Source organism: Crotalus tigris, unplaced genomic scaffold, assembly GCF_016545835.1.
Source record: "Crotalus tigris isolate CLP2741 ecotype Arizona unplaced genomic scaffold, ASM1654583v1 scf7180000017765.3138416, whole genome shotgun sequence".
Classification (NCBI taxonomy): domain Eukaryota; kingdom Metazoa; phylum Chordata; class Lepidosauria; order Squamata; family Viperidae; genus Crotalus; species Crotalus tigris.
This window is the reverse complement of record NW_024096620.1, coordinates 1,846,134-1,862,103: the sequence shown is the minus strand read 5'-3', so window position 1 is coordinate 1,862,103 and position 15,970 is coordinate 1,846,134. Positions and strand designations below refer to the sequence as shown.

At 35.3% G+C, this 15,970-nt stretch overlaps 2 protein-coding genes across 2 annotated transcripts in view; one reads left to right on the top strand and one right to left on the bottom strand.

Moving 5' to 3' along the window:
• ASB4 (ankyrin repeat and SOCS box containing 4) overlaps positions 1-15,970 on the top strand; it is an 82,871-nt gene that overhangs the window by 36,007 nt on the left and 30,894 nt on the right. The window lies entirely within an intron of this gene.
• PDK4 (pyruvate dehydrogenase kinase 4) lies at positions 1,351-15,615 on the bottom strand. The gene is made up of 11 exons (XM_039341473.1): positions 15,407-15,615; positions 13,504-13,645; positions 11,678-11,749; positions 11,124-11,308; positions 10,934-11,020; positions 9,088-9,165; positions 8,506-8,582; positions 7,907-8,005; positions 6,380-6,487; positions 5,558-5,671; positions 1,351-4,922 (listed from the first exon to the last, which is right to left on the bottom strand). Exons 1-11 carry the CDS (start codon positions 15,558-15,560, stop codon positions 4,782-4,784), a joined length of 1,257 nt encoding a protein of 418 aa, XP_039197407.1. The 5' UTR covers positions 15,561-15,615; the 3' UTR covers positions 1,351-4,781.

The following is a 15,970-nucleotide window of genomic DNA, read 5'->3' as shown; positions in this document are numbered from 1 at the left end:
AAATGAATTTGATGCTCCTTTTATATGTTAAAAGGACAAGAAGACAGTGGATTGTTTGTTTGTTTGTAACTTCTATTTTGCTTCAGTGGAAATTCTACCATGTACATGAACAAAGATGATCAGGGGACTAGAGGCTAATGTCAGAAGTCCTTACCACACCCCTGGCTGATTTTAATCACAGAACATTCTGGCATGCGTTTAGTCACTGTGTAAAGCATTGTGTAGTGGTATATACTGTAAGTCTAAGAGCTACTGCTAATGCTATGATGTCTTTGTACCCCAAAATCTGACTCAAGTGCATGAGTCCCAGGGAGTGTTGTTATATTTTGCTTCCAAAGAAAGTACTGATGAAATTAACAGGCTCCAGCATAAGAATGGGATGTGATAGGATAGGCGCTGGAAGAGACCTTGGAGGTCTTCTAGTCTTCCAGCCCTGTTCAAGCGGAAAACCCTATATCATTTCAGACAAGTGGCTGCCAGTCTCTTCCTTAAAATCTCAGTGATGAAGCACCCACGATTTCTGAAGGCAAACTGTTCCACTGGTTAATTGTCATCATGTTAGGAAGTTTCTCCTTAATTCCAGGTTGCTTCTCTCTTTGATCAGTTTCCAACCATTGTTTCTTGTCCTGCCCTCTGGTGCTTTGGAGAATAAGTTAACCTCCTCTTCTTTGAGGTAGCCCCTGAAATACTGGAATACTGCTATCCTGTGACTCTAGTCTTTTTTTTCCTCTAGACTAGCTAAATCCAAATCCTGCAGCCATTCTTCATATATTTTATTCTCCAGGCCTAAGAGCTGAAATGTCAGAACAACAGTCATAGTGTTAGTCCAAAAATGGAATAAACAGTTGAACAAATAAATACATTTCATGAATAGCATAGCACAGCGATGGTGAACCTTTTAGAGACCGAGTGCCCAAACTGCAACCCAAACCCACTTATGCATTGTCGGATGCCGGGTGGGTGTGGCCCATTGGCTGGGTGTAGCCATTGATTGGGTGTGGCCAATTTGGGGGGTGTGGCCCATTGGATGGGCATGGCTGCGGTAGTAACAGCAGACTGGGTGGGACTAAAAAGTTCAATCAATCAATTCCAACTTTGCAAGATCTCTCCCCCCCCCCCGAGAAGTTGAAATTGACTGATTGATTGAACCTTTTTTTTTTTTTTTGCACATGGAAGCGGAGGCCTAAAGTGAAAATGTTTTATAAAACCCAGCTGAAGGCCTAGGACTGGGGCGATGGCATGCGTGCCCATAGAGAGGGCTCTGAGTGCTGCCTCTGGCACCCATGCCATAGGTTTGCCACTACTGGCATAGCAGATAGACACATATATTTATGAAAGACAGAGTCCAGCAATATTAAAAAAACATTTTATTATAAGCATAGTGTATTTCAAGTGACCTGTTCCAGAATGTAAATTGTGACAGAAATGATTCATTCTAAAATTAAAAATACTTAGTTTTCTTACATTTGGCAGGCTTTTGATAAAATGTGTTGTACACAAAACAACATTCAACTTTATTTTGCTCAAAAAATATTCTTAAGTGTACGTAGGCTCATATTTGTTCCAGTCCAATACAAGTTCTTTAAAATATTCAGTAACTTAGAAAGACAGATTGTGATAACAACACAAAAACCGCACCTTTAGTAATTTTGTAGAGGCAGTGCATGGATTAACAATGTTTATTTTAAAATTTATTTTTAATTTTCACATTTTTTAACCACACATCTTCCTCAAAGAGGGTCTGTAGGTGGTGTGCAACAAAGTATTAAAATATAAAAACAGAATATAAAAGTTAACAAATTTAGAAAGAGTCAAGGAAGATAAAACACTATTAAAATTAATTAAAAAGCTAAGGGAGGACTTTCAGGGCACTAGCCAGCCCTGTGTTCCTCTGGGTTCCCCACAGAGCAATGTTTTAACTCTTTTTCAAAAGGCCAGGATAGTGGTGACTTACCTCACTTTTGGGGGTGGGGAAGAATATTTCATAGAATGGGGGCAATCGCAGGGAAGGCTATCTTTCTGGACCGGCCAGTCAAAGTTCTTTAATTGATAACATATATGCAACATATCTTCCCTGCCTTACTGGGTCGTACAAGGATACTTCAGTAGGTAGCCTGGTCCTAGGCCATGTAGGGCTTTATAGGTCATAATTAATACCTTCAGTTGTATTGAAAGCAAACTGGCATCTAATGCAATTCATGGAGCAAAGGTATTGCATGTACCCTTCTTTGGGCATCCAAAACTATTCATGCATTCTGTACTAGCTCAAGCTTCTGGATACTTTTCAAAGATAGCTTCATGTACAATGCTATGCAATAATCTAAACAAGAGATGACCAGGACATGAGTGACCAAGCAGAGAACCTTCCTATCTAGGAAAGGGCATAACTGTCACACAATACAAATTTGAGCAACGGTCTTCCTAGCCATGGTTGCCACCTGTTCTTTGAGCAGGAGTGTGAGTCCAGGAGGGTTAAGTACCATGTCTGTCAGTAGTGCAACTCCATCCACCCAAAATGATAAGCTCCTGGATACAGAGGGACCCACCGATAGCCACTTTATCTTACTAGGGTTCAGCTGAAATCTGTCCTTCCTCATCCAGGCCCCCATAGCCTCTAGGTATCTATTAAATCATCTACTTTCCCCAGAACTGAAATTTATAACTGGGTATCATTAGCATATTAGTGATACTTCATCCCATGGTGACAGATGATCCCAGACAGCAAATTCATGTAGAAGTTTAAAAGGAATGGAGAGAGAACCGAACCCTATGGTATCCCATAAAACAGAGGCCTTAAGTGGATCTCTTACTCCCTATCAACACCAAACAGCAGATGAAGGAGGTGAGCCAGCACAAAATTGTTCCACCCATCCCCCAACTCTCTAAGTTAGCCCAAAAGATTGCCAGAGTCAAAAATATGAAAGCTGCCAAGAAGGACAAGATTGGATGCACCACATCCATCCTGTTCTTGCCAGATTGCTTGACCCTTTTCAGCTCCCTCATCCCCTCCATAAATCATGGGGAGTTTTGTGCATAAGCGCAATCCTGTCTAAGGCTTTGGCTGATTCCTTATTCCAGAAAGTCTCCAGCTCTTCTGCAAGACCATGCAGCAGATCAGCAGCAATATTAGCAAAGCAACTTTTTATGTTATATACTATACTGGTCAAAGTGTATCATAGTAATAAGTATTATTGTAACAACCAAAATTTTGGATTAAAATCTGTACTATTGCTATTACCTTGATACCGCTTGTGATACCCGCTCAAGTAATCCATAAATATCTCATCAGAAGTATTTTTACTGCACTCTGATTACCAACTATGCACTTGCTATTAGTATAACAACTAGATTTCTTTTTCATAATTAGAACCTAATAATAGTTAACATTCAATACTTGCACTATATTTTCAGCAGAAAACATTCAATGTTTCATAAATGTTTAACTGCTAAGCCTTTGTTGGAACACTGTACCAACTACACACAAGAGTCTCATATGGATGGGAATACTTACATGAATCTGGAATTCATGCAAAAGTGGACATTAGCAAATACAGCAGTGATAAAACTGCCATAAATAAGAATCAATGTGAAATTGTCACAATAATTCCTTAAAATGTATTAGGATTAGCTCTTTAGCAATTCTGTCTTAAAAAGAAATGATGGGACAATCTATATTAATACTAGCTGGGCCCTTAATTCTTGGTTTTAAGAAGCACTAATTCCTTAAACGGAGTATTTTTACAACCAGTTCTTCACAAAATATTTTACCATTGTCACTCTTTGCTGCTGCATGGATAATTATTTTTCTTGTTAATGTATTTCCTAAATTCTTAAAAATGTAGATATTATATGCTCCACCAGCCTATTTATCATTACGCTCTTATGAAAGACCTCCAATACATTTTTAAAGTTGCATTTTATTTGAAGAACAGAAGGAGGCTGTCAAATTAAGTATCAAATACAACCTAAATCCATATTATGAAATCATTCCAAATTGATGGTTGCATAAACAATTCCATTAACAAAAGTTGCTTCTTTTTACTGATAGCCTCATATCCTATTCAGTTAAAGAATGACCTAATCCCATCCATTTCAATTCTTTTGAAAATCCTTCATAGTTTTCCATTTCCTCAATATACATAGCTAGAAGTCATATAGCTACTATTTTCTGATCAATACTTTCATAATAGATACCCATAACTTTCTTAATATTTTCAGATTATTTCCCATTCATATTCTAATCCAATATTTTGAAAAACAACTGAAAGATATTGTGCTCACATATAGCAATTTGTGAAAATTCAAGTAAAGTTAACTATTTGGAATTCACCATTATATCATATCTCTTTTTAAGATTATGCTTTGTAACAAAGTAATGTTCAACTAGACTTTCCCACAGGCTGTAAATATAACATATAAGTAACTCTTATAAGAAAAAAAATATTATTTTGTGTTGATATTCACACAAAACATGCAATTTTTGAACATACCAAAACATAGGTATCTGCAAACATTTGGAGTGTTAATCTAGACTTCAAGACCAATATGTGTATTACCATATAGACTTCAAGAAGACCAATATGTGTATCATCCCTTTGATTCTTCTAATAGTTTACATTGTACAAACATAGCATTTATACATTGTGTTGTAGAATTCATTCAATATATATTTTTTCATCTAAGTCTTCGTATTGAACAGTAGTGACTTCAAGTAATTTACTTCATTAATCCCTTCTGAAACTGATTTGATCCCATCTCAGTGTGTTAGACAAATGTAATCTTCACACAACAATGTTCTGTGTTGACAAATTTGTTTTTTGCCTAGGAACACACCAATCATCTGCTTCTACTGAGGTCTGATAATGTTTACATGCAGATTTATTGAAAACAGGAAGTTTCTCTACAGATTCTGCAGAAAGTGCCTGAAAAGTTAAAAACACAGATTGAAATAGACACTTATTACTATTTAGAGTATTTAAACTTATTTTGCCACTATTTGCATACATATTTATAATGGATTGATTAAATAATGAGATATTATTCTGCTAGATTAAACATTGTTTTCACATTTTATAAGACGTTGTACAATTTTTCATTTCTGTCTTCCAGACAGAATAGGTGATATATGTGGTATTAATTGATATAGCTGCTTTGAGAGGCCTGATTTATTTTATGTTTTAAAAAAGCCAAATTACTTTTAGGAGATAGAATTGAGTTTATAATAAATACCCAGACTTAATAAACATTTTACTCCACTTTTTCAAATCAAATCTTGAACACAGCCTAGCATAATTCTGTATCAAAATAGTTTATAATTCAACCAATAATATGATAAACAATAAATCATTTGCAACAAACTATTTAAACAGAATAAAAAGTATATTCTGCTAAGGATCATTGCTGTCTCTTAGCAAGATGGGCAGCAAACAAATTTAATAAATAAATAAATAAAATTGTACAAATTATAAATAAAGGCTTTTTATTATTTTTTTTAAGGGACAATGAATAAATTACTAGTAGGACAAATAAAAAAGAGAAATAAAAGTACAGAACACACCTTTAAGTGGATAACAGCGTCTGTTCCATACCCCGAAATAGAGTACAGATTGAGATCTCCGTGAAAGTATTTAGCATAAAGACGAGAAATCGGTAATCCATAACCAAATCCAGCCTAAAAAGAAATAAAATATTTTTCATTAATTGAAATGAGGGATTTTTACCCCTCTTGTTTTAAATTGTATTCAATTCAGGTAGCTTAGTGGTTAAGGGTCTCAATGAAAATCTTATCTCTCCTACAAGTAGAACAAAGGCACTTTTAATTTTAAACACTTGCTAAATAAGCATTCTATGGTATAATAAAACAATGTTGAGAAGAAAGTGCAAAAGGTATGTTTCTAGTTTTGCGTTTTAATGGCTATGTTGAAACAGATTTAATTTCTTCCGCACATATCACATTTGGCCTATCTTTTAAAATGGGATATTAGTGCTCTTGGGTCAGAATAATCCCTCCCTATAGAAGTATCAAGATTTCATAGAAATGATTAGGCTAGAACTTATGATTTATCAAGATTTCATAGAAATGATTAAGCTAGAACTCATGACTTCAACATCCTATCTGGAAGGGATTTATATATGGCATTCAATCATGGAAGACCCCTAGTTTCATGAATATACAGCTTATCACAGTTTAATTCTCAATGAGAAGGTTCTTTTGGAATTCCTAGTAATTACTGCAAGGAATAATACAGTCATTTGATACAAAGACTTTCCAGCTGGAAGCATCCCGTGTCTCACTTGTCCCTATGTCTATAAAATAATGCCAAGAGCATCAATAGCTAACTGACTTTATGCACCATAGCCCTATGGTTTCATCTCTTACCATAGCAGTATTTTTGCTATCCATCACAGGCTTTGGTGCTGTAGAATATGTATAGCTGAAGAGTTTTTCGATTATCCTCACTGGAACTCCACCACCTCTGTCAGAAACCTAGTTAAAGAGAAAAAAAATACCCATGTAATTAACAAATTATTTGTAGTTGAAATAGTCATCTTCTCTAATGACTCTTTTTGTATCAGACTTGCTAATTTACAAAAAAGAAATTTTGCCAAAATAGCATTTGACTGGAGATTATTTGCCTAGTTCTAATTGGTTGCAATCTATAACCTATCTATTTATTCCATGATAAGTCTACTTAAATTAAAAGGCCTTTCCAACAGTAAACAAGGATAAATGGTTCTTCATCTTTCACTCTGGACAGGGTGGCCCTTCATCAGACTGAGTGGTGTGCAATTTGGGGATCTTGGAGTCACATCTCCTGCTCAAGGAGCAGGTGGCAGCTATGGCTAGGAGAGATCTTTACAGATATTTGTTTGTGCATCTGGTGTATCCTTTCCTGATCACTCAGGCACTGCTCACTTCCCATCTGGATTACCACAATGCACTCGTATGTGGGCTGCACTTGAACATCACTCAGAAACTTCAACTGGTCCAGAATGCAGTGGTGTGCACAATAATGGGGGCCTGTAGTTTTGCTGATAACACCTCTGTTGCTCTGACTAACAGTTTCTTTCCAGCTGCAATTCAAGATGTTGGTCATCATATTTTAATACTCTATATGGCACAGGGCCAGGTTATCTGCAGGACTACCTTTCTTTTAAGACATCTACCCTTCCTATCAGATCAGATAGAATGGGCATGCTGCTAGTCCCTTCACCTAAAAATTATCTGATGGTACCAAGAAAGTCTGTCTTTTCTGTAGTGGCCCAGACATGGAACATGCTGCCTTGTGAAGTTCAGTAGGCTGTCACCCTTTTAGCCTTTGTAAGGTTTTCTAAATAAGGATTTTCCCCAAAAAACATTGGGAGAAGATTATGTGCACATTAGAACTGACTGGTGCTTTTTGTTTTAATTAGTTGAGTTTTAGAGTTGTAAGTGATTATATATTTTATATATTGGATTTTTTATTTGGAGACACCCAGAATTAGTTGAAAGCTATATAAATATTTTAAATAATAAAATAAAATAAGTTATTTACTGCTATTATTTAACTCTCATATCAAATGTAGTAAGTACCTTAATATTAGATAGCTTATTGATTGATTAAACTTATGACTATATGAAATATAAAATAAAATACAGGATATACAGTAAGTCCAAAGTAAAACAGATACAAGGAAAATATCTTAATAAAATACAAAAGTGCTAAATATAAAGAATCAACATTCAGGTAAATACATCACCTTTACATTATATCCCAATCTGATCAATATAAGGAGTCCTTTGGTCAACTGACTTAGCTATAAATTTAGCAGTTCTGTTTACAAAGTATAGATTAGAACCCAGGAAGAAATAGGAGAATCTGCAATTCAAATCCCAGGGGGCTGTTATTTTAAAAAGGGAAAATACCTTAATAGTTAGGTCTTCTTTTCCAAGTACAACAGTCACCTCAATTGGATCAAGAGAAGATTTTTTTTCCTGATGTTCAACTGTTGCTCTCATGGCATTCTATACAGAAATTAAGAAGAACTGAATTTAGCTTGTAAAGTTTTCAAAATATTAAAATTTGCCCTATCTCATTAAGAGGAATTTGCTTTTGACAATAAGGAAAATGAACAGTGTATATATAGTTGACTAATGGAGTAATAGCTCTTTTGTCATATTAACAGGAAAACCTATAACAAAGATTCAAAGATAGTGAGTTGCCTTGCAGCAAAATGGGTGGCAAACAATTTAATAATAAACAAATATTCCTGTAGTCTCTCCCTTGTCAGGACCCTATTTTAAATGCACAGAAAGGGCCATTTTAGCTTTAGTCATCAGTCTCTGTTTTAATTATTATTGGAATAATAATGTTGGGAAGGATACCATTCTGTAGTACTTTGGTTGTGACATCCCATACTTTTAGTATGCTTTTGACAGATACTGAAAATAATATTTCAGCTAAATATGGAATAAATATGTCCTAATGCAAGCTTAAAATACAAACTTTAAAACCAATTACAAACCTTGAACAGTTCAAACAGCATATGAAAGAGATGAGAAGGTACATATACTATGTAAATAGGCTCTCCAGGTGCTTTTGCTAAAAAAAAAAAAAATACAGCAGACATACATAAACTTTTATTTTATTACTGGAATTTTATTCCAAACAATTATTGTGGATGAAAAGAAAGTTTTCAATGAAATCTGTGCATCCCACACTGAATTCTGAGATTGATCTTTATACATTTTCATATTACATCTTTCCCTATAATCTGCCAGCACAGATTTGGGGGACTTATCTGGCCTATCTTTTATGATAAAATTTTCTTGGTTATTGCAAGTGTATAGTGAGTAGTGATTTTTTTTTTAATATACCCTGAAATCAACTATTGCACAATTGCATGTCAAGGTCCTTTTGTATTTGGCACAGTGCTGCATAAGTGAATGAATGCAGCTGTGCACATGTAAGCATTATCTGTAGGGAAAATGTGATTAGCTAGCAATTCTAGGACATATTTACTGAAGATAAGAAAAACAGCAGTAAGGATTACGGAAAGTGAAAAGCTTTCAGAAACAGACTAGTACAGTCAGAAAAAAAATCTTACCATTTATTTGAGTAAGCTTTAACTCTGGAGAAGCAAAATAGTGCTGATCACAAAGCATCTGAGAACTCTGAAAAGAATCTAAAATGTATTTTAAAAAACAAGATTAAACAAATTTTATGTCATAGTATTATTTTCTAAACACCAGACAAACCAGTATTGTACAATATTATTCATGTAATTAACTTATTGTGTAGATTTTCTATTATTTACAAGAATTGATTTATTATGTCCAGCAAATCTACTATGGGCCTAAAACACTATTGAAATAGATTTAAATTTCTCTATAATGATATATTTCTTTTATTAAATGTTATATTTGTAACTGCTTTTCTGCTTATATAAGCACTCAAGGTGGCTTACAAAAATAAAATACAACATAAAGAACACAATAAGGAATGTAGTACAATTAAATGAACAGTATTATTAAATTTAACAACTAAAACATTTCTTAAATACTAGAGATATGGGACTACATTAATCTCCTTAGGAGAGCATTCCATATCCTGAATGCCATGGAGAAAAAGACCTTCTCCCATATACCAGAATATTGAATTTCTGACAGCGGCAGCATCTTCAAAATAAAGCCATTCCTAGTGATTTAAGTACTGAGGCAGGTTGACTGCAGGAGAAGCAGCTTTTCAGATTCTCAGGCCTTACACCATTTAGGACTTCAAAGGGCCACATTAACAACTTAACATTGCATCTGGCAGGCAGTGGGTAACACCTGTGTCAATAAAGGTTATCACACATTACTTTGTAGTGGTCTGCAACTAATAGACTCCTTGACACCCAACTACAGTTTTGAAATACTTTTCAAGAGTACTGTAGGCCCACTGCATTGATCAAGATGGTTTATAACCAAGACATGACTGTTACCAATTCTGATGAATTCAAGGAATATTATAATTAGCACATTAATGACATTTATGGATATATGCTTAATGAAGCCACCATTTGCAAATACAATCTGAAGAATAATTTCTAACCTGCAAACTTTTTCTTTCTGGGGTTCTAGAACTGCATTCAAAACAGGCTTCATCTCACTTTCCAAGTTTAGTGTTTTTGTTATACCTAGAGCATCTCTGCTTTGTTGGATTTAATTTAAGCTTGTTCTCCCTTATCCAGCCCATTACTGAATAGGCAACATTCAGAGGAATCAATTGCTTCCTTGGAATCATACAACTGAATAGAGCATAGCTATTTATTAATAGGGTAATGATGGCAGCCATCGCCAAAGCTCTGAATAACTAACCTGGTGTTTTCATGTAGATATTATACACATTTATTCAAAAAATAAAATATCACAGAACTGAACAGGACTTACAACCATGTAAATGTATGTAAGATTTCATCATAATACTCTTATATCTGATTTTCTGAACTTTTTATATCTTCTTGTAACACAGAAATCAACTGTTCTAAGATTGTAGCCTAAATTTGCAACAACCAGATTTTGGCTAAATAATAAACAGAATTTTATGAATGAAAACAACTGTCTTACTAGGACCAGCTACCATAATTTATGTTGTGTTCATTCAACTACCTGAGCAATTTAGCAACACTGCTGTTTAAATTAATCAACTATTGGTAGTTTTTTCACTGGGAAGTCTAAATCTTACATCTTCTCAAATTTGTTGTATACCCTAGGAAAAAAACATTCCCTGCATTCACATTTAATTCTAAACCATGATTTCTTTGAGCAAGCCATTAAAATGTAATATATTCTGATTCCTAAGCTAAGCCAAAAACCAACAAACCACATTAATAGTTTACTGCAATGTATGACTGCTGTTTACACATCAAACTATATGACAACTATAAGTAAAACTTCCATTTTTATACATACCATACACCAGATCCACAACATCACAGCGAGGATCAATGCATCCAATATGCCGTGGGTTACACACATTACTGCTATCAAATATAAATGCTGTTGAAATAAAGATATGAAATTGAAGAACCATTTTCCCCCAAAAAACATTCTCAATAGCCTATAAAAGTTGGTTTGTCAAAAGAATAAAAGTGTAACTTACTGTGCTGGTTTATTAACATTCGAATAGATATCCGGTTCATGTAAAATCGATCCAAGAAGTACTGAATATTGTGATTGATGCATGAATCCATTTTAGAGGAATCTCTGTATTCTAATACCCCTTGTGCCATCATGGGTATTACACTATGATGTCTGTTTCGGATCTTAGTAATGGCATCTATGAAACTGGGAGAAACACAGAACTTCATATTTACCTATATAAGAAATTCTGAAAACCATAATTGTAGTAAACAAATATTCTTACAAAACATAAAAGAGAAAATGTAAATGCATTAGTTTACTTCCTCATATATCAAATCAAGACAACTGATTGTTATGAATAGTACTTTGAAACTTCATAATTTATTGTTGATATACTTTGTTTCAAAGTGTCACTTTTTGCTACATTAGTTATGCTCCTGCATCATTATTTCATTGTATTATAATTAGTTATCTAAGTTCTGTGTTTCAAGTTAGCTGAATCATCCAACATTAACCAATCATTACTTAAAATAGAATAAGCTGCTGAAAAAAAGATAACAGAAAGAAACATACTCTGAAAGAGCTTTGTGGTCATCTGATTTTTTATCTTGAAATTCCACTAGTTCCAGTAGGCTTTGAATATACCTGTAAAGAGCACAAGTAATGCAAATATGAGACTATCCATACAGGCCAAAGATATAATTTAATGTAGTGGTTAAGGGATTGGACTAGAAACAGGGAGTCCATGCATTCTAGTCCCACCTCAGACACAAAACCAGCTGGTGACCTTAGCCAATCATTGTCTCACACTCTTAAGAAGGAGACAGTTGTAAACTACTTCTGAAAAACTTTGCCAAGAAAATTTTAGGGACTTGTTCAGGCAGTCACAAGGGGTCAAAACTGACCTGACGAAACATACACACATACACACACACACACAGAGTCCTTGGAAAACCTCTTGACACATATAGGGCTAAGCAGTGTTAACTGTAACTTCAAAAACTATGCAAGTTAGGAACAAATAGAAGGATCTTCATTATGTATAAATATAGAAAAATAACATCAAATTCCTTGGTTTAAATCAACATTTGGAGTATTTAAATCAACAAGGTAAGTACTTTAAATACTTTCCCCATAAAATTTAGCATCTTATAAATATCTATTCTCTTTTCATTACCCATTGACAAAGTTTTCATGAATATTTTGTAGCATTTGATATGCAATCTTATTCAAGTCAGTATTTTAGAATTGCCAGCAAGTCTGTAATGAAGATACAGCAGCTGCAACAAAATCTATGTTTATTTATTGTAATATGATCAGTGCCATAAGGTAACAAAATACACACACATGTATGTAGCGGTCATTAGTGTCTTTCTACTTTTAAGCGGATATTACAAAATGACTGCAGAATACATACATCAGGCTTCCAGGACTTGCTATTACTTATTCATACAGGCCTTTTCATATTCAAGGCTGTGTTCATCTAAGATCGATGTCACACTTCATATTTCCAATACTATGTGCGTCTTGAAGAAAGTTTGCAAGTTGAACAAATCTATTTCTGGCTCAGCTATCCTCCATAAAAAATAGGAAAAAATGCAACATTTTCTTTAGGTGGGTTTCCTATGAAGTCACATCCCACATTTTCAGAGTTCCCTGCTGAAATCAAGGTTGCGCTGTTGGACCTTATTATCTCCTTCTCATCCCCAGTTAATCTGAAAGTGATTTTTCTCCTGTCCTTCATAGAGCTGAGGTGGCGCAGCAGTTAGAGTGCAGTACTGCAGGCCACTTTAGCTGACTGTGTTCAGCAGGTCAGTGGTTCAAATCTCACCGGCTCAAGGTTGACTCAGCCTTCCATCCTTCCGGGGTAGGTAAAATGAGGACCCAGATTGTTGGGGCAATGTAAATATATATATACATTGCTTACTGGTGTACACCGCTTAGAGAGTGCTTGCACTTAAAGCAGTATATAAGTCTCATAAATAAATAAATAAATAAATAAATAAATAAATAAATAAATATCCCTGTGAGCAGTTTTTTCTTCCTTGATTTGGAAATGAGTGCTGTAAGAAAAGGCTGAGGGTGGGAGGTAGGGATACTATTGATAGTATTACCTCTCACTGTGCTATTGGCTAGCTGAAAGAAGCAGAGTTTAGTCAGAGGGTTTACTAAAGAGAAAGATGAAATTGTGATATTTTGGAAAGTGAAAATAGTGCCTATATGGACACAGTCTTACTCTTATTCAGTAGTAGACCATCAGTAGTCAATGAATATATTGTCAACATGAGATCTATCTCCTGATGTCAATATATATAATTTTTTCTTGCACTTGATTACGAAAGTAGTGTAAGATGAATAAAACGTAATAATTGAAATCTACTGCAAAATTTGTTACTTACCAATCCTTTACTAACTGTACTGAACTTGTATCCAATAATAGACTAGGAAGGAGATCAATTTCTTTCAAAATATTTGCTAGCCGAACTGGAAGTTCATGCCGAAGGAATGAGAATGAGGTTTTCTCACATGCATTTGTTGAACCTACAAAAAAGGGACATGTATTTTCAGCACAATGTGTTAAAACAGTTTCAATAAACTTCCTGCAATATTAATATTATATAGAAGATTTATATATATTCTGTTTGCTGCCACTTGGAATTTTATGTAGTCCAGTTGTAGCAATGTCTGTATTACAGATGCATTTGCATGGAACGCAATTGCCATATGGGTTATCCAAACCCAAATAAACTGTAAATAACTGTACACATCCTGATTTAACAATCATACTTAACTTTTATTATAACAGTCTGCCATTTCAAAGGTCAATGGTTCAATATAGTATCAGCAATAAAGAAAATTTGACACTGTCCTTGCATATTACAAGAAGCAATATTATACCAAATAAGATGGCCTTTGTTTTTTAAAAAAGGTCAGTTAAACTAGCAAAACAGACAAAAAAATTTTATATACATTCATAATGTAAGTAAATCATTTAGATTGAAGAATTAGGAAAGGCACTAAAGCCATTGAGACAATTATAAAGATTCCTACAAATATTTGTCTAAAATCCACAATAAAATACCTCATTTCTTTGCCTACCTTTAAAAATTTTGTAAGACATAATTTAACTGAATGAGGAGTGTACTTTGTGTATGAGAGTACTTTTAGTACATTCACAGTAATGTACATTCATAGTAGTATTAACACTATTGGCTACTAGCAACAGTATTGACTACTAGCAACACTACTGGCTACTAGTAATGCTAATAGTAACCAAAACAAAAATACCAAATGTATTACATTATTTATTTAAGAATGTAATAAACATTATACTGTATATAAAAATATATTGCTATCTTGTTTAAAAGTAGGGTTTCCTGCCTGTAGGGGGTTGGACTAGATGACCTCCAAGGTCCCTTCCAACTTTACTACTATTACCATTACTTCAGTTCATTGTCCAACCATCATAAGATTTAGGAACTATCACAAATCAAGCTACATTCCTACATTGAGGTAAAGCAAAACTTTTGCACAACAAAGTTGTGCAAACTCTCTTCAAAAATGATAGAAAAATAATAGTCATGAAAATAGCCTGGAGTATAAGGGAACAAGAAAAATGAAGAAACAAAGTAGCACTTAATGGACTTCAAAGATGAGCATTACAATGTTACTTAAAAACAGTTTCTATTCTAATCAGTTAACCTTGTTAGTTGCACATTAAATTGCAGTATATAAGATTGTGGCCAAACCCCTATGATTTAGAGCCTATGTCTTCAGATATTTGAATTGCATCACATCAGATTAATGCCACCTGGAAAGGCAGACTAATTCATAGAAACAGATCCCACAATGAATACCTCATCTCAAAGGTGATATTAGAGGGAGGGCTTTAACTAAAATAAACTTTAAATCGGTGTGACAAATCCAAGACTGAGGCAATGCTATAACCCTTATACAATCCACAGTCCCATCTTTTTAAAACTTTTCTCACATCCCTCATGCTCTCCTATTGGCTTCTCCAATTTCAGAAGCTCTCCACTGGGGAGAAACCCAAACTTCGCACTGCTTAGAAAAACAGTGATGGACCCGTTTCTCAAGCAAGGACCTACAACCTCAAAGACACCCCCACTTCGAAGCATTTCCTGTGGGAGAGCACTGATCTCTGCCCTGCCATTCAGTCCCTGATAGATGTTTTGGGCAACATGTCCCCAAATTCCCAGCCATGAAACCGGGAGCCCCCCAAGGCTGACCGAGAAATCCACCGGAGCTCTCCCTTCCTACACCCCCATTCACGCCCCTCACCGAAATCCAGGAACTGTTTGATAGAAAGCGGCGACGGAGAGAAACGCGATAAGCGTTCCACCTCTTTGGTTGTTTCGGCTCCGGCCCCGCTACCATTACCAGCAGCAGCCGCCAAAGGAGCCGCGTTTCGCAGGACAATCCGCGCAGCCTTCATCTCAGCTGTGAAGAAGACTAAAGGTGGCGCTAACAAGACTCTTCACTTTAAATCCGCTAATGACCTGCACGTGCAACACCTATTGACCAGTGCAGCACCTCCCTCTAGGGGCTGGGCTTTCAAATTAAGCCACGCCCTGGAGGGTGGCTAACTGTCAGAAATGGAAAAAAAGTCGAGGCTAAGCCACGCCTCCTTGTGGTTAACTGTCAGAAAAGGACAAAAGCGAACATCGAACTCCATCACCTTGGAGGGTGAACCTTATACTTCGGATAATCCAAACGCCTCAGAAGAAGGAAAGAGGAGGTGTGTCTTTGCCGCGTCCAATAAGGCCGCGCTGTCCTCCAAGACTTTCTCCCACGTTTCGGATACAACAGGCGACAAACGACATCTTTCATAAGAAATTCCCGCAC